Source organism: Rhinopithecus bieti, unplaced genomic scaffold (genome assembly GCF_001698545.2).
Source record: "Rhinopithecus bieti isolate Rb0 unplaced genomic scaffold, ASM169854v2 scaffold_15296, whole genome shotgun sequence".
Classification (NCBI taxonomy): domain Eukaryota; kingdom Metazoa; phylum Chordata; class Mammalia; order Primates; family Cercopithecidae; genus Rhinopithecus; species Rhinopithecus bieti.
The window spans coordinates 3699577-3718847 of NW_016809075.1; the positions used below are offsets into that span (position 1 = coordinate 3699577).

The 19271-nt window shown below is 44.5% G+C and overlaps 2 protein-coding genes across 2 annotated transcripts in view; both read left to right on the plus strand.

Annotated features, from left to right (window-relative positions):
* Nucleotides 1-479: 479 nt before the first annotated feature.
* On the plus strand, nt 480-6250 carry LOC108539651 (zinc finger protein 799-like). The gene is given in 6 exon segments (XM_017888501.1): nt 480-688; nt 2802-2928; nt 3558-3618; nt 4175-4625; nt 4627-4768; nt 4771-6250. Coding segments are annotated over 6 exon segments (1830 nt in total). The 5' UTR covers nt 480-685; the 3' UTR covers nt 5817-6250.
* The window catches only part of LOC108539650 (zinc finger protein 442), a 31986-nt gene continuing 15614 nt past the window's right edge, over nt 2900-19271 (plus strand). Inside the window, exons 1-3 of the mRNA XM_017888496.1 lie at nt 2900-2928; nt 3558-3618; nt 12592-12716. The gene's annotated coding sequence lies outside the window, so the exon portion shown is untranslated. The remainder of the gene's footprint in view (nt 2929-3557; nt 3619-12591; nt 12717-19271) is intronic.

Genomic DNA, 19271 nt, shown 5'->3' on the forward strand with positions numbered 1-19271 from the left:
TGGGTGACAGAGCAAGACTCCATCTCAAACAAACAAACAAACAAACAAAAAATTCAAAAATTAGACGGGCGTGGTGGCACGCACCTGTAATCCTAGCTGCTTGGGAGGCTGAGGCAGGAGAATTGCTTGAACTCAGGAGGCAGAGGTTGCCGTGAGCCTCCCACCATTGCACTCCAGCCTGGGCGACAGAGCAAGACTCCTTCTAGAGAAAAAAAAAAAAGTATAATTGTTTTGTCAGCCATGTCCAGTAGGAAGAAGCAGGAGGTCCTATTGAGTACAGGCAGAAAATTCCGCTGAAGTGCAAATATCCCCCTGGAGGATTCAGATCACAGTGCAGGGATGAAGCCCGCCCTGCCAACGGCTGTGTCAGGAACTTGTTCATCCGGCTCTACGCAGCTGTGCAAAATCGCTTCTTGTGTCACTCAATCCACAGGGGGCGGGACCTAACGCTCTAGCCAATCAGGGCCATGGGGCGGGTTCGTGGGAACCGTCAATCAGGCGCGCTTCCCGGAGGAGTGTGTGTGGTTGAAAAAGCCCGCGGCGTCTTTTGCTCTCACCTGTGCTCGGCTTCCGGCTCTGTCGCTGAGAGACGATCTGGAAGTTCTGTGGCAACCTTTGTCGCGCTGGAACCCGCATTGGCAACGGGAGCCGTTGGGAGGACCTGGGACACCGCGGAAGTCGGGAAATGGTGCGTGTCCGGGGCCGCCGTCCCGAGGCGGGGGAGGGGCTGGGTGGAACCGGCCGTATTCGGCTGTGGCTGGACTGGGCCTCCCCGCGGGCGACTCCGGGATCTGCGGACCCGGGCCCCCCTGGAGTAGCTCGGCCCTCTTAGGCCGCAGAGTGGGGCTGGGCCTGCAGCCGGGACTCCGGGCGTCCTGTCCCCTTCCTGCGCGGCGACTGCGGCCCTCGCGCCCTCTCTGGGCAACTCCGAGGCCGCCGCTCCGTGTCTCCCCAGATTGTGCGGCTGTAAGCAACAGAGGTTTGCGGCCCGAGTCACTGCACCGAGACGCTGAGGGCTGCAGCAGAAACAGTTAAATAGCCGGAGAGGGGAGGACACCCCCAGATCCGCCTCCCTGAGGGATTTGGGGTCTGGTCAGGGGCGGCTGGGATGTAGGGTCGCTGATTGGTGGGGACGTGACGGGCGAATCCTGGGACAGGAGGTGAAGAAAACGTATTCTTCTGCTGAGTGGGCTCCCTCGTGGGGTCTTCAGCCTGTTTGGCGCCAGCCTTTCCACTGGAATTCAGGATCTGAGACAGAATTCCGGCTACTCTTGAGTAACTCTCAGAGATCTTATCCCCAGGCACAGTGGGGAAGCCGGCGGTCAGCGTCTGCTGTGACCTGACTCTCAGGGAGGCGACCCCGTGAGGCAGCGGGGCTGAGAGCACCTGGTTAATATCTAACTGCAATCTCGCCTCCAGCCGGACTGGCAGTTCCTGTGAGCCCGGTGAGGAGGCTGCACGGTGACGACGAGTCACCAGGCTGAATCTAGACTCGTGTGTGGGGTTTGTGTGTGGGAGGATCTGTGTTATCTTTGGTCCTCAGGCCCTTCTTTCTTTCCAAGGGCGACCGTTTCCCCCCTGAGTCTTCCAAAGATGTGTGCAGCAGGGTCTCAAATCCACCACTGTGTTCTCTCATCCTAACTCCTCCTAAGTCTGGCAGCAAATCTCTTGGTTTCCAGAGACTTCCCCAGGCTTACTTTCTCTCCTTAATTCACAGCAACAGTATGAACTCTTTGGTTCTCAGGCGATATTTCACTAGTTTGTTATCTTGTTTTCAGTTAGCAATGTATATGGCTTTTTCTTGAAAGAATTGTTTTGGGTTCCTGAACACGGTGGGTCATTCCTGTAATTCCAGCACTTTGGGAGACGAAGGCAGAGGTATTGCTTGATCCCAGTAGTTCCAGACCAGCCTGGGGAACATGGCAAGACCTTGTCTCTAGTATAAATGATAATAATAAAATTAGCTACAGAGTCCCTAGGTGGCATAGAGTATCACATTGTGAGGGAGCTGAGCGTCTAGCTCAGATCTCTTTCTCTTCTCAGAAGGACATGAGATAGCTCATTTATTCATTTACACATTATGGATTAATCTATTCATGAGGTCCAAACCCTCAGGACTAAATCACCTCTTAAAGCCCCACCTTTTTTTCTTTTTTCTTTTATTTTTATTTGTTACTGCCACTTTGGAGATTAATATGCAGTGTGCATTTCAAACCTAGCAGTGACTGATCAGGTGCACTCCTTCTGCTGAGTATGTAACAAAATGCCAAACTCTCAGAAGGAAGATGGGAGTTAAGGAAATACTATATTTTTTTGCATAAACAATTTAGCCACACTCTACCCCTGTTATTAGTTACGCTCATGGGGCCCTCCCCTAAATACATTGTCTAGACACCATGAAAGGCCCAACTTTGTGAACAAGCATTTGTAAGGACACGCACTCTCAGCACTGCTAATGGTAACTCTCTTTTGCACAATAAGTAGTAGGACTTTATCGTGCCAAGGACTGCAGATCCACTGTGGAAATAGACATTAGGGGTGATCCAGGCTATGTGATTCACTCACTTAGTTCACCAAGTTTCATGTTTCTGTTCGACTGTTAATTTACCAAACATGTTTAACTCTGGCTTCAGAGTTACTGTGTAGGAGAAAGTGAATGTAGACAGAATAAGAGTGGGTTTACCATGTCATTGAATAAAATGGTTGGAAACCACAGCATCTTGCGAAATGTATGAAGTGAGTATAGATTCTCAGTACTGTGATTTTCACCCTTCCTCTTCTGTACATGTGGGATGGATCAGGCCTCAGTGGCTTTAGGGGATGTGGCTGTGAACTTCACCCGAGAAGAGTGGGCTTTGCTGGGTCCTTGTCAGAAGAATCTCTACAAAGATGTGATGCAGGAAACCATCAGGAACCTGAATTGTGTAGGTAAGGATGACATCACATTTCCACTTATTTAATTGGAGACATTTATTTCTTGGTCATTCACGCTGTTCAAAGATTTAGAATATGGAAAGGGGACATGGTTTACCCTGGAAAAAAAAAACAGAGTTTAGGGGTGCCAGCTCCTGTAGCAGTTGTACATCTTCGTATAATTTTATGTCCACAACATCTTAGCGTACTGTTGATGGGCAGCATTATCAGTCACATAAGCAATGATTAATACATATATTTGATGTCATATTATTACATCCTATATTCTCACCGTAAAGTTATCTAGAAACAAAATGTTAAAAAGATAATCATAAGGAAGAGAAACGTATTTACTGTTCATTAAGTAGAAGTGCATCATCAGAAAGGTTTTCATACTCATTGTCTTCACATTGGGTAGGCTGAGTAAGAGGAGGGGCTAGTCTTATGTCTTGGGTAGCAGAGACTGAAGAACATTCATATATATATGTATATACAAATGGACTTGTGCAGTTCAAACCTCTGTTTTTCAAGAGTCAGCTGTACTTCAATGAATGCATTTTGTACGAGTGCAGTGTACATCAAAATCTTACTGTGTCTATAATTTTGTACAAATTTATAATGATATTTCTGGGTCTACCTTTTAGGAATGAAATGGAAAGATCAGAACATTGAAGATCAATACAAATATTCCCGGAAAAATCTAAGGTAATTTACACATAAGAAACAGATATGTCCCTGGAGCTGTTTTGAGAATGACATGAAATTTTAAAAACAAGCAAAGAAAATGAACAAGCTTAGATTAAATTTATTTATTCTTAGAAAATGTTCTCCAAAAACACATACTTAAATGTTCCATAGCTGTTCAGTGTTTGTAAAATAGTTCCCATGGCAACAATATTATGTATCCACATATGAATATCATTGTCTTGAGAACACCTGTGGTCCAGTTATGTTGCACAACATTCCATCCATTCACGTTCAAGCAGGACACGAAGCCTACACTTTGCATGATAGTGTTAAAAATGTACATCCAATACCTATTAATACCCATAAATGATTTATAAACAGACCTTTAGTGATATATTTCCCTTTTTTTTTTTTTTGAGACGGAGTCTCGCTCTGTCGCCCAGGCTGGAGTGCAGTGGCGCAATCTCGGCTCACTGCAAGCTCCGCCTCCCGGGTTCACGCCATTCTCCTGCCTCAGCCTCCCGAGTAGCTGGGACTACAGGCGCCCGCCAATATGTTTCCCATTTTTTTACAGATGTCGTATGTTAGAGAGATTTGGTGAAAATAAAGATGGAAGTAAATGGGGAGAAACGTCTAACCAGATTCAAGATAGTATTGTGACGAAGAACACTCTTACTGGAGTAGGTCCATGTGAAAGCAATATGAGTGGAGAAATCGTCCTGGGTCATTCATCCCTTAATTGTTACATCAGAGTTGGTGCTGGGCACAAACCACATGAGTATCATGAATGTGGAGAGAAGCCAGATACGCATAAACAATGTGGGAAAGCCTTCAGTTACCACAACTCATTTCAAACACCTGAAGGGCTTCACACTGGAAAGAAACCATATGATTGTAAAGAATGTGGGAAGTCCTTCAGCTCTTTGGGAAACCTTCAAAGGCACATGGCAGTGCAGCGTGGAGATGGACCTTATAAATGTAAGTTGTGTGGGAAAGCCTTTTTTTGGCCCAGTTTATTACAATTACATAGTGCATGAAAGAACGCACACTGGAGAGAAACATATGAATGTAAAGCAGTGCAAAGCCTTTTCTTTTTACAGTTCCTATCTAGAGACATGAAAAGAACACATACGGGGAGAAACCGTATAATGTAAGCAGTGTTCTAAGCCTTCACTTACAGTTCTTGTCTAAGACATGAAAGAACTCACACTGGAGAGAAACCCTATACATGTAAACAATGTGGGAAAGCCTTCAGTGCTTCCACTTCCCTTCGAAGGCATGAAACAACTCACACTGAAGAGAAACCCTATGCATGTCAGCGATGTGGGAAAGCATTTCATCATCTGGGAAGCTTTCAAAGACACATGGTAACGCACACAAGAGATGGACCTCATAAATGTAAGATATGTGGAAAAGGCTTTGATTGTCCTAGTTCACTGCAGAGTCATGAAAGAACTCACACTGGAGAGAAACTGTATGAATGTAAGCAGTGTGGGAAAGCGTTATCTCATAGCTCAAGCTTTCGAAGACACATGACAATGCACACTGGAGATGGACCTCACAAATGCAAGATATGTGGGAAAGCCTTTGTTTATCCCAGCGTATTTCAAAGACATGAAGGGACTCACACTGCAGAGAAACCCTATAAATGTAAACAATGTGGCAAAGCCTACCGTATTTCCAGTTCCCTTCAAAGACATGAAACAACTCATACTGGAGAGAAACCCTATGCATGTAAATGTGGGAAAGCCTTTGTTGATTTCTATTCCTTTCAAAATCACAAAACAACTCACGCTGGAGAGAAGCCGTATGAGTGTAAAGAATGTGGGAAGGCATTCAGTTGTTTCCAATATCTTTCTCAACATAAAAAGACTCACACAGGAGAGAAACCTTATGAGTGTAAAACATGTAGGAAAGCCTTCAGTCATTTTGGTAACTTAAAAGTACATGAAAGAATTCACTCTGGAGAGAAGCCCTATGAATGTAAGGAATGTGGGAAAGCATTCTCTTGGCTCACTTGCTTTCTACGACATGAAAGAATTCACATGAGAGAGAAATCCTATGAATGTCAACAATGTGGTAAAGCCTTCACTCATTCCCGTTTCCTTCAAGGACATGAAAAAACTCACACTGGAGAGAACCCGTATGAATGTAAGGAATGTGGGAAAGCATTTGCTTCTCTCAATTCCTTGCATAGACATAAAAAGACTCACTAGCATTCTCTCTAAATGTATGGAATGTAGGAAAGCATTTATTAGTTTTATGTCATTTCAGAAACTTGTAAGAAACACATTGGAGATAAACCCTGTGAATGTAAGCACTTGGTAAAGCCTTAAGTATTTCAGTTTCTTTCCAATACAGTCATCCCTTGATACATGCTGGGTATTGGTTCCAGCACTCCGTGAGCCATGTCAACTCCCTTTTATAAAATGACATATTTGTATGTAACCTACCCACATCCTCTTGTATACTCTCAATTATGTCTAGATTACTTAAAATACCTCATGCATTGTAAAAGCTGTGCAAATAGTTGTATTGTTTAGGGAATCATAAGGAAAAGAGTCTGTTTTCAGTATAGATGCAGTAATTGTGAGCCTGTCAACATAGTATATGTCAGCCAGAACATTAAAGTTTCTTTGTTTCAACCCTCCCATATTGCTTTTGTTTAATATGTTAACACTCACCAAAACCCTGGGTCTTCTCTCTTGATAACCCAAGTATAGTGATTATAACAATGATGATTATTCTGTGGCACCTAATGTTTTGATGTGCTGAGATGACTAGATGTATGGCATTGTGGGTAAGTAGTGAGACATCAGGTTAACTTGAATCTTGACAGGCCATCAGGACTATCATTTACGTTGGAAGAACCAACTATGATTATAGATGTGGACTCATTTGAGGAGGCTATGTAATGCTAATGTTAGGATCTGTTTGGCTTGAGGGCTGAAGATCTGTAACCATTGAATGTTCCGTCTTCTTTGCAGATTCTTAGTTATAGGAAGCTAGTTCTTCTTTTCCTTTGCTTTATATATAAAAAAATAAACCTTACAGTGTTTATAGGCATGTTATTTCTCGGGTGGAGTGAAAGCTTTTTTCCATTGTAGGATCTTTGAGGATCATACCTCTTTTCACCTTTGCCTACTGAAAACTGTGGCAAACTTTTCAAGTGTCCAAATCAGTGGCTCTGTGTTTTCTAAATTTTCTAGATCATCATCATCTGTAGTGGATTTCAGCAGACTTTGTAGTTCCTAGTTGGTAAGAGTTTCTCTTTGCTCTTCTGTGTGTTCCTTAACGTCATCCTCAGTCATTTCAGACAGCGTTCCCCACCAACTTTTTTTTGCAACATTTTGCGTATTTTTTTTTTTTTTTTTTTTTTTTTTTTGAGACGGAGTCTTGCTCTGCCGCCCAGGCTGGAGTGCAGTGGCTGGCTCTCAGCTCACTGCAAGCTCCGCCTCCCGGGTTCACGCCATTCTCCTGTCTCAGCCTCCCGAGTAGCTGGAACTACAGGCGCCCGCCTCGTCGCCCGGCTAGTTTTCGTATTTTTTAGTAGAGACGGGGTTTCACCGTATTAGCCAGGATGGTCTCGATCTCCTGACCTCGTGATCCGCCCGTCTCGGCCTCCCAAAGTGCTGGGATTACAGGCTTGAGCCACCGCGCCCGGCCTTGCGTATTCTTAATGACTGCATTAATAGTGGGGAAGCCCCTGAAATCACTGACTCTCTTACCCCATGATGGCTTATAACATGCATTGACTGTCCTGGGCTTTAGGGCATCTATAGCCTTTCCAGTAAGCACAATTGTATCTGTAATTGTGAAGCTCTTCAATAAAACCACTGTGGTACATTCAAGGTTAGCATCAAGACTCCATGAATTCACCCGAGGTCAGGTGGATGTAAGTCACTTTAACGCACTTGATGATGCCTTGATCTACTGATGCAGCAGTGATGTAGTTTTAGGAGGCAGAAATATCATTTGCATGTTCTTTCAGGCAAAACAAAGAGATTGGAGAGATGGCCCAGAGTATTGTCAATTCTGAAGAAGACCTTGAGTGGCAGTCCCTTCTCTTTTGAGGTATTCCATCACATGAGGAGTGAAGCACTGGTAGAAGAAAGCCTTCTTATGTTCTTGCCAGGACACAGGCCAGGAAGTTTTGCTTTTGTCCTAAAGAACCTGGTGATCGCTCAGTAGACGAAGCCTCACTTGTTCTTGTGAACTTATGCATGGCCTGACAGCACCAGAATAAGGTGATCTTTCCAGGCCTCGAACCCCAGTACCTACACTGATGGAGGAAGGTACCATTGGGCATCTTCTAGAACATGCCTGATTCATGACAATACAAGATTTACTCTGGAAGGTAGTCTTTCTTTTTTCGGTTTTATGAGCTCTTCTAGGAATGCTGTTGTTTCCCTGGCATCAGCCAATGTCAGTTCTCCTGTGGTCTTCAAGTTCTTGGGCTGCAGTGTGTTGCATAGTTAGCCTAGTCAGAACTTACTGGCTTTAGACTCCTTCCTCTTGCTCTCCTCAGCCCCCTCATAGTGATGCTCATAGAGGCTGAGTGTTTTTTCTTTTCGTTTTTTGTTTTTTTTTTGAGATGGAGTCTCGCTCTGTCGCCCAGGCTGGAGTGCAGTGGCGCAATCTCCACTCACTGCAAGCTCAGTCGCCTCCTGGGTTCACGCCATTCTCCTGCCTCCGCCTCCCGAGTAGCTGGGAGTACTACAGGGGTCTGCCACCACGCCCAGCTAATTTTTTTATATTTTTAGTAGAGATGGGGTTTCACTGTCTTAGCCAGGATGGTCTCAATCTCCTGACCTGGTGATCCGTCTGCCTCGGCCTCCCAAAATGTTGGGATTACAGGCGTGAGCCACCGCGCTTGGCCTCTTTTTTTTTTTTTTGAGACAGAGTGTTGCTTTGTCGCCCAGGCTGGAGTACAGTGGCGTGATCTTGGCTCACTGCAACCGCCGCCTCCTGGGTTCAAGTGATTCTCCTGCCTTAGCCTTCTGAGTAGCTGGGATTACAGGTGCGCGCCACCACGCCCAGCTAATTTTTGTATTTTGAGTAGAGACTGGGTTTTACCATGTTGGTCAGGCTGGTCTCGAACTCCTGACCTCGTGATCCATCCGCCTTGGCCTACCAAAGTGCTGGGATTACATGCGTGAGCCACTGCACTTGACCTGGCTAAGTGTTTTTTCAAGTATGATGTTACCATCAGCAGGGATGTGGTTCTGTGATGTGTCCTCTAGTCACACACTTAATGCTTTCTTAGTCTTTATCCTTAGTTTATCATGAACCAGAGGGATCATTTTTACCACTGCAGGGGCAGCTCTAACACTTTGAGGAACTTCGGCTTCTCTCTGCTTTAGTGTGTGATTTCTTGGCTTGTTCTTACCTTATGACGAACTTTCCAAGGTGACATGCCAAAACATCTTTGGTTTGTGTTTTCTTTTTTTTGAGTCGGAGTCTTGCTGTGTTGCCCAGGCTGGCGGGATCTCGGCTCACTGCAAGCTCCGCCTCTTGTGTTCACGCCATTCTCCTGCCTCAGCCTCCCGAGTAACCGGGACTACAGGCACCCAGCCGCACACCCGGCTAAGTTTTTTGTATTTTTAGTAGAGACAGTGTTGTACTGTGTTAGCCAGGATGGTCTCGATCTCCTGGCCTCATATTCCATCTGCCTCGGCCTCCCAAAGTGCTGGGATTACAGGCGTGAGCCACCGCTCCTGGCCTGTATTTTCTTATTGAGAGATAGCACTTTTTGTTCCCTGGTAGCCTTTTAGGGATAGGTTTGACCACCTGATTCCTTCTTAGAAGCCACTTTTGAACTTTTTTTTATTTTTTTATATATGGCATCTCAAGGGTCTCTGAATGAACGAAACAGTCTCCAAAACCCAGAACAGTGGCCAGATGTGGTGACTCACGCCTGTAATCCCAGCACTTTGGGAGGCTGAGGCAGGTGGATCGCGAGGTCAGGAGTTTGAGACTAGTCTGACCAACATGGTGAAATCCCATCTCTACTAAAAATACAAAAATTAGCTGGGTGTGGTGGCGCGCACCTGTAATCCCAGCTACTCAGGAGGCTGAGGCAGGGGAATCACTTGAACCTGAGAGGTGGAGGTTGCAGTGAGCTGAGATCATGCCAGTGCACTCCAGCCTGGGCAAAGAGCGAGACGGTCTCAAAAGAAAAAAAAAAAAAAGCCAGAACAAAGTTGGCGAACTCACACTTCCTGATTTCAAAACTTATTACAAATCCATACTAATAAAAACAGTTTAGTACTAGCATAATAACACAGAAATAGGCAATGCAACAATTAGAGATGATTGACTTGTAATTCTGTTCTTGGGCTGCAAATTCAAGAAATGGATGGAAAGGGATCATGACCTGCACAAGAGATAATTTTCTGATTTTATTTTATCTTATTATTATTATTTTTTGAGACGGAGTCTTGCTGTGTCACCCAGGCTGGAGTGCAGTGGCCGGATCTTGCTCACTGCAAGCTCCGCCTCCCGAGTTTACGCCGTTCTTCTGCCTCAGCCTCCCGAGTAGCTGGGACTACAGGCGCCCACCACCTCGCCTGGCTAGTTTTTTGTATTTTTTAGTAGAGACGGGGTTTCACCGGGTTAGCCAGGATGGTCTCGATCTCCTGACCTCGTGATCTGCCTGTCTCGGCCTCCCAAAGTGCTGGGATTACAGGCTTGAGCCACCGCGCCCGGCCAATTTTCTGATTTTAAAAGCAGAGTCAATGTTGAAAAAGAGATATGTGGCTGGGCGCGGTGGCTCATGCCTGTAATCCCAGCACTCTGGGAGGCCAAGGTGGGCGGATCACGAGGTCAGGAGTTCGAGACCAGCCTGGCCAACATGGTGAAACCCCATCTCTACTAAAATTCAAAATTAGCCAGGCATGGTGGCAGGTGTCTGTAATCCCAGCTACTCGGGAGTCTGAGGCAGGAGAATCACTTGAACCCGGAGGCAGAAGTTGCAGTGAGCTGAGATCACACTATTGCACTCCAGCCTGGGTGACAAGAGCAAGACTTTGTCTCAAAAAAAGAAAAAGAAAAAAGAAAAGAAAAAAAGAAAACATGGAAATTTCCAAGTTGGATGAATGCAGGAAACCTTGGGGCCATAATGTTATGGAATGGATGTAGAGTCAATATTTAATTAAGGAAGGACCGTAAATTCTGATTTCGCATAGTATGTCTTTGCAATGTATGGGATGATCTATTTTTTGTTATACTTGTTTTGGGTTTTTGTAGTGATTATTCAAGTGTTTATCATGTAAATGATAATATCATAATCAGGGACAGTTTTCCAGTAATTTATGGATAAATTCCATATTCATCCACCTGGTGCGGTGGCTCACGCCTGTAATCCCAGCACTTTGTAGGCCAAGGTGGGTGGATCACCTGAGGTCATGAGTTCGAGACCAGCCTGACCAACATGGTAAAACCCCATCTCTACTAAAAATGTAAAGATTAGCTGGGCATGGTGGCACATGCCTGTAATCCCAGCTACTTGAGAGGCTGAGGCAGGAGAATTGCTTGAACCCGGGAGGCAGAGGTTGTGGTGAGCTGACATCGCACCACTGTGCTCCAGCCTGGGCAACAAGAGTGAAACTCCATCTCAAAAAGAAAAAAACAAAAACAAAACAAAAAAACTTATTTATCCTGTATAGCTTTGGTATATTTTTGCCTTTCTGGGGTGTTTCATTTCATGTGTAATAACTTTTAGGGTTGCACATCCAACAGTACTTTCTTAAAATTATTGCTTTCCCATTAGTAGTCATTTAGTTAGCTCAGGTTTTTATAGTGTTATTTGTAAATATAAAACATGCGTTACATTTTTATGTGTTCTAGGCCCAAGAATTCACCAACTAGTTATTATTTTACACAGTTGCTTTGTAAATCCGTAAGAAGAAAGGTGAGGAAATACACATTTAGTCTGGATTTTATATTCATATAATGATCTTTAATGGTGTTCTCTGTCTTTTCTTGTGGATTTTGCCATCGTTTGGTTTCACACATAAGGACTTTCTTTCATCTTGTAGGTCTGGTGTGGTAGGAACAAATTGTTTCAATATGTATGTTTTTATTCTTGAAAAAGTATTTGTTTTGTCTTTCATTTTAAACCTGAGCTTTGCTTGATGTAGGATTCGTGGTTAAGGTATGTTTCAGAGCACAGCATGATGAGAAACTGTTGTGTGACAGGCTGAAAGGAGGATCATAAGCTAACAAAAGCAAACATAGCCAGGAACAGTGGCTCCTGCCTGTAATCCCAGCACCTTGGAAGGCCAGAGCAAGATGAAGACTTGAGCCCAGGAATTCAAGACCAGCCTGGGCAACATAGTGACACCCTGTCTCTACCAAAAATTTTAAAATTAACTAGGCATGGTGTTTTTAACCTGTAATCCCAACTACCCAGGTGGCTGAGGCAAGAGGATTACTTGAGCCCAGGAGGTTGAGGCTATAGTGAGCCATGATTGCACCACTTTACTCTAACCTGGGCAACAGAGTGAGACCCTATCTCAAAAAATAAATAAATGAGTAAATAAGTACTATTTAATTCTTCTCACCATTATAGTAATCTATATAACTCATTGTCAAAAATCAATGAAGAATATAGAAACTAGGATGGAAAAAAATTATTGTGATTAGAGACGATAGCCATATTTGGTTGGGAGACTAAAGACAAAACATTTAAAAGTATTAGAAAACTGTTAAAACTTGGGAAGGAGTGAATTTCCTACTTATGGAGTAAACATGTACTACATTTACAATAACATGTATGCTATTGAAATAAAATCACATTTCTTGCAAAAATATATACATTTCTGAGGAATAGGGCTAACGTCTTTTTTTCTTTTTTTTTGAAGGTTTTTAAAAGATGTTTATTTTGTATACAAAGAACTATCCTGGTTTTTCATTGGGTAGATGCCTTGGATAATCCTTTGAAGGAAGGTCATTTAGTCCAACTTAATGAAGCCTATATCCTTTGCATAGTTACAGAAACACTGGCGGCACATATTGAGGCCGTATTTCCAGATCAGACCATGCTGGTTTGAACAGATGCGACAAGAGTGAGAACCGCTGGCTCCAGTACAGCTGGTGACCCATCTTGCTCTCAGGTAAAAGCCTTTCTTTTATTTTTAAAGGCAGAGTCTTCCTCTGTCGCCCAGGCTGGAGGGTAATTGGGGCATCACGGATCTCTGCAACCTCCGCCTCCCGGGCTCAAGCGATCCAAGCGATTCTCCCACTTCAGCCTCCCAAGTAGCTGGGACTATAGATGTGCACCACCACACCTGGCTAATTTTTGTTTTTTTTTGGTAAAGACAGGGTTTTGCCATGTTACCAAGGCCGCTCTCCAACTCCTTAACTCAAGCAATCCACCCACCGTGGCCTCCCAAAGTGCTCGGATTACAGGCGTGAGACACTGCGTCCAGCCTAGGGCTAATTTCATGTGCAGCATCTGTCTATGTTTCCTGATGAAATGATGTAAGGGTTAATTGACGTGTCACCTCCATGGATATATATATTAATACAACTTTGGTAGATTGACGATTCCTTGTCAGAACTCACACTGGCTAGATATGCTATAAATGTAATTTAGAAAACTCAGATCCGGCCGGGCGTGGTGGCTGACATCTACTGTAATCCCAGCACTTTGGGGGGCCAAGGTGGGCAGATCACAAGGTCAGGAGATCAAGACCATCCTGGCTAACATGGTGAAACCCTTTCTCTACTAAAAATACAAAAATTAGCTGGGCATGGTGGCGGGCGCCTATAGTCCCAGCTACTCAGGAGGCTGAGGCAGGAGAATTGCCTGAACCCCAGAGGCAGAAGTTGCAGTGAGTCGAGATCTCGCCACTGCACTCTAGCCTGGGCGACAGAGCAAGGCTCCGTCTCTAAAAAAAAATAAAGAAAACTGAGATCCAAATTCATTCATGCAAAATGTGCCAGAAAATTTGGAACATCAAGGAATTGTCATAAAATGTAAAACTCAATTGTCTTTTTTTTTTTTTTTGGAGACGGAGTCTCGCTCTGTCGCCCAGGCTGGAGTGCAGTGGCCGGATCTCAGCTCACTGCAAGCTCCGCCTCCCGGGTTTACGCCATTCTCCTGCCTCAGCCTCCCGAGTAGCTGGGACTACAGGCGCCCGCCACCTCGCCCGGCTAGTTTTTGTATTTTTTTAGTAGAGACGGGGTTTCACCGAGTTCTCCAGGATGGTCTCGATCTCCTGACCTCGTGATCCGCCCGTCTCGGCCTCCCAAAGTGCTGGGATTACAGGCTTGAGCCACCGCGCCCGGCCAACTCAATTGTCTTTATCAGTGCCTCCGGCTTAAAGTAGATCTGGACTATGGATTCCTATATCTTACTTTCAGAAAAAATCACATTGAGGTGAGAGAATTCTGTAAATAAGTTCTCTTGACACATAAATTCACGAGTTGAATAGGTAGTATTTTTTGATGAAATCAGTTAATAAAAATTTGCCTTTTATGTTTCTCTGGATGATTGCATTGATTGAAGTATATTTCATTTTTCTCTGTTTTTTTCCTTTCTTCTTTTTTTTTTTTTGAGATGGAGTCTTGCTCTTATCACCTAGGGTGGGGTGCAATGGCGCTATCTGGGCTCACTGCAACCTCCACCTCCCAGGTTCAAGTGATTCTCCTGGCTCAGCCTCCCAAGTAGCTGGGATTACAGGTGCCACCACCATGCCTGGCTAATTTTTTTGTATTTTTAGTAGAGATGGGGTTTCATCATGTTGGCCAGGCTGGTCTTGAACTCCTGACCTCAGGTGATCTACCCACCTTGGCCTCCCAAAGTGCTGGGATTACAGGCATGAACCACTGCCCCCGGCCTCTGCATGTATGTCTTCTTTGGAAAATGTCTATTCATGTCTTTTGACCACTTTTAACGGTGCTGTTTGTTTTCTCTTGTAATTTTCTTTGTTTCTTATAGATGGTAGATATTAGGCCTTTGTCTGATGTATAGTTTGCAGATGTTTTCTCCCATTTTGTAGGTGGTCTGTTTACTCTGTTGATAGTTTCTTTTGCTGTGCAGAAACTCTTAAATTTAATTAGATCCCACTTGTCAATTTTTTCTTTTGTTACAATTGCTTTTGCTGTCTTTGCCATGAAATCTTTGTCTGTTCCTATGTACAAGATGGTATTGCCTAGGTCTTCTTCCAGGGTGTTTATAGTTTGAGGTTTTACATTTAAGTCTTTATCCATCCTGAGTTGATTTTTGTATATGGTATAAAGAAGGGGTCCAGCTTCAGTCTTCTGCCTATGGCTAGCCAGTTAACCCAGAACCATTTATTGAATAGGGACTCTTTTCCCCATTGCTTGTTTTTGTCAGCTTTGTCGAAGATCAGGTGGTCATAGGTGTGTGACCTTATTTTTGGACTCTCTATTCTATTCTGAATTTTTTTCCTCATGGTTATATGAGTGTTTATTTTTGTCTGAAAGCTTTTGTAAGAATTTAAATCAACACAGTAATGAACTAGTTAAATGCTGCAATTTGTAAAAATATGCAAAATCTGTACATAAACCCCTGACATCACCTTTGACCCACTGCACCCTCTTTTCACAACTATCTAGGGAAAAGTAAGTATATTATATTATTCCAAAGGCAGTTAATGTGAAAGGCTGATGAAGCATCTGACAGAAAGATAGTTGATCCTTCAGAGAGAGAACAGAGTCTTGTGATAATAGATTGTGAGTGTGCGTGCATGCATGTGTCTGTAATTTTTAAAGGCATGAATATCATTTATTCATTAGTTATAATCAGACATCATTTTTTTTCTTGTTTTTCAAACATGCCCATTTGTCTTATCAGGAAACACTACAGTTTTCTTTTTTTTTTTTTTTTTTGAGACGGAGTCTTGCTCTGTCACCCAGGCTGGAGTGCAGTGGCCAGATCTCAGCTCACTGCAAGCTCCGCCTTCCGGGTTCACGCCATTCTCCTGCCTCAGCCTCCCGAGTAGCTGGGACTACAGGTGCCCACCACCTCGCCCGGCTAGTTTTTTGTATTTTTTTAGTAGAGACGGGGTTTCACCGTGTTAGCCAGGATGGTCTCGATCTCCTGACCTCGTGATCCTCCTGTCTCAGCCTCCCAAAGTGCTGGGATTACAGGCCTGAGCCACCGCGCCTGGCCAACACTACAGTTTTCACAAGTTGATTCAAGATTTTGTTTGATTGAATTATGCTTGATGTTTGGCTCCTTTCTTTTTAGCCATGGGTTCCTGGTTCCAGTTCATGATGCTTTTATGTCTGGTACTTTTGTTACTGGGCCAGTCCTGGAAAAATAGCTGAGAAAGCCAAACAGCTGAAATGGATAATTATTTTCTTTTTCTTCTCTTTTTTTTGAGACAGAGTCTCGCTCTGTTGCCTAGGCTGGAGTGCAATGGTGCGATCTCAGCTCACTGCAACCTCTGCCTTCTGGTTTCAAGCGATTCTCCTGCCTCAGCCTCCCAAGTAGCTGGGATTACAGGTGCCCGCCACCATACCCAGATAATTTTTGTATTTTTAGTACAGACAGGATCTCACCATGTTGGCCAGGCTGATCTCGAACTCCTGACCTCATGATTCACCTGCCTCGGCCTCCCAAAGTGCTGGGATTACAGGTGTGAGCCACCGTGCCCAGCCGCTAATTATTTTCTCAAGCAGTAGATAAAATTTTTTTTTCCCTAGACTGTTTATCTTTAGGTATGCTAGCTTACTAGGACTCCAGATGGCCTAGGAGCTTCAGGACCCTTTGCCAATTATCAGAGTTAGATAAGGCCTGCTCAAAACCAGAGCAAACCAGAACCAGTTGCCTTTAGATCAGGGATCCCCAACCCCTGGGCCATGGACCGGTACCAGATCGTGGCCTGTTAGGAGCTAGGCCACACAGCAGAAGATGAGCAGCGGGCGAGTGAGCAAAGCTTTACTTGTATTTGACAGCCACTTCCCATCACTCACATTACTACCTGAGCTCTGCCTTCTGTCAGATCAAAGGCAGCATTAGATTATCATAGGAGCAGGAACCCTATTGTGAGCTGCGCACACAAGGGATCTAGGTTGCATGCACCTTATGAGAATCTGGAAGATCTGTCACTGTCTCCCATCACCCCCAGATGGGACCATCTAGTTGCAGGAAAACAAGCTCAGGGCTCCCACTGACTCTACATTATGGCGAGTTGTACGATTACATCATTATATATTACAATGTAATAATAATATTTAAGTGCACAATAAATGTAATGTACTTGAATCACCCCAAAACCATCCCCACTCCAGTACATGGAGAAATTATCTTCTAAGAAACTAGTCCCTGTGCCGAAAAGGTTGGGAACTGCTGGTTTAGATCATTGACACCTTATTGTAAGATGAAAATCCTCACCCATAGAAGAAAGTCACGGCAGCTTTTTCGTTGTTGTTTTTTGTTTGTTGTTTTTTTTTTTAGATGTAATCTAGCTTTGTCGCCAGGCTGGAGTGCAGTGACATGATCTCAGCTCACTGCAACCTCTGCCTCCTGGGTTCAAGCGATTCTCCTGCCTCAGCCTCCTGAGTAGCTGGGATTACAGGTATGTGCCACCACGTCCAGCTAATTTTTTTTTTTTTTTTTAACAGAGACGGGGTTTCAATATGTCACCCAGGATGGTCTCAATCTCCTGACCTCGTGATCTGCCTACCTTGGCCTCCCAAAGTGCTGGGATTACAGGCGTGAGCCACCGCACCCGGTCCGTTGTTTTGTTTTGAGATGGAGTTTCGCTCTTGCTGCCCAGGCTGGAGTGCAGTGGTGCTATCTCAGCTCACTGCAACCTCCGCCTCCCAGGTTTGAGCGATTCTTCTGCCTCAGCCTCCCGAGTAGCTGGGATTACAGGCATGTGCCACCATGCCTGGCTAATTTCGTATTTTTAGTAGAGACGGGGTTTCTCCATGTTGGTCAGGCTAGTCTCGAACTCCCGACCTCAGGTGATCCACCCGCCTCGGCCTCCCAAAGTGCTGGGATTACAGGCGTGAACCACCACACCCGGCCAGCCTTTGGAACATGTGTGGTATAAAGAGACATGTTTATGATTTGTGCCTGCACATCTGAAGTTCCTTTCTGCCCATATTACAAATGTCCCCATCCCATATCTAGCTGCTTAAAATTCCCCAGCTTCCCACAGCTCTAGGAGCAGCAAGTGTCTTCGGAGCAAGAGCTGACTCTGACCCCTTCCTCTCTGGCCAGAAAATAAGTCCTGTTTTGCCTTTTTTTTTGTTCCATTAGATATTCTTTCTTTGTGACTCATACAAACTAGAGAAAGAACTCAGTTTACCAGGTACACTTGTATTTCATACAAATATGGGAAATCTTTATATTTTCAAAGTCTAATGCCTTGGCTTTTGATTGGAGCATTTAATTCATTAATATTTAAAGTCTTGAAGGAGAGAGCATTTCCACACTGCACAGAGGACACAGAAGGGCAAGTTGAGCTCCTTCATCCCTAAATCCTTCAGTGCCCCTGCCCCATCACCAGGTGCTGATCCCACTTGTAACTGGCAAAAGGGTCTGGCTGCTTGCCGCTTGTGGAAAGAAGTCAAAATAATAACGAGTTGTGATAGGAGGGAGCGAGATTTCTTTATTATCTGTCCTAGCACGGGAAGAACAGAAAGCAATTCCACTGTTCAATTTGTGGAGGGAACGCAGGGGTTTTTAAAGAAAGAGTTTGGAATGCAGAAGAGTCAAGGGGGGCTAGAGGTACCAGGTGGCGTGACTTGCTCTGGTTGCCCCCCTTGAATTATTGTCCCATTTGGTGAAGGGACTACTTCAAATTAGTCGCAGTCAGTCTTGTAGTCACTCTTCAGCTGGGTGTGGTTTCCGTCTTTGAAGTATTCTTTTGTTGGAGAGAGAATTCCAGAGGTGCCTGGTCCCTATCAGGATCCAACCCTTGAAGCTTCTAAGGAAATATATGACCAAATAAGAGAGCATGGTGTGTGCTTAATAAGTATTTAGGTAAATAAATGTGCATAGGCCAGGCGTGGTGGCTCACGCCTGTAATCCTAACATTTTGGGAGGCTGAGGCGGGCGGATTGCCTGAGCTCAGGAGTTCTCGACCAGCCTGGGCAACACGGTGAAACCCTGTCTCTGCTAAAATACAAAAAATATAGCCGGGCATGGCGGCATGCGCCTGTAGTCCCAGCTACTTGGGAGGCTGAGGCAGGTGTTTGAACCCAGGAGGCAGAGATTGCGGTGAGCCGAGATCGTGCCACTGCACTCTGTCCTGGGTGACAGAGTGAGACTCCGTCTCCAAAAAAATAAAATAAAAATAAATGTGCATAAGGCATGGCAGTAGAGTATGGGAAAGGAAAGAGAGTGGAGGTTCACAGTACATTCTGAAGCTGTATTTTAAGATGAGAGGTAACATCTATCCGGTTTATCTCGAAGTTATTATCTTGGGATCGGGAAGGGAAAGAGGAAAAGGGAAAGAAGAAGACAAAAAAGGTTTAAAACGTGGTTGGAGACTTAGTTGCTAAGCTGCTGGTTACACACTCTGGCACTCAATTTCAGGAGTCAGAATCTGGCTTCTAAGCTTGGGAATATGTTTAACCTCCTGAAAGGGGGTTTCCTGCTGAACTGTGGCTGAAACTTCTCTGAAGTAATTCAGGTTGTTTTTTTTTTCCCTTTTTATGATTCCTTTATAGAAAATTGCTGCCAT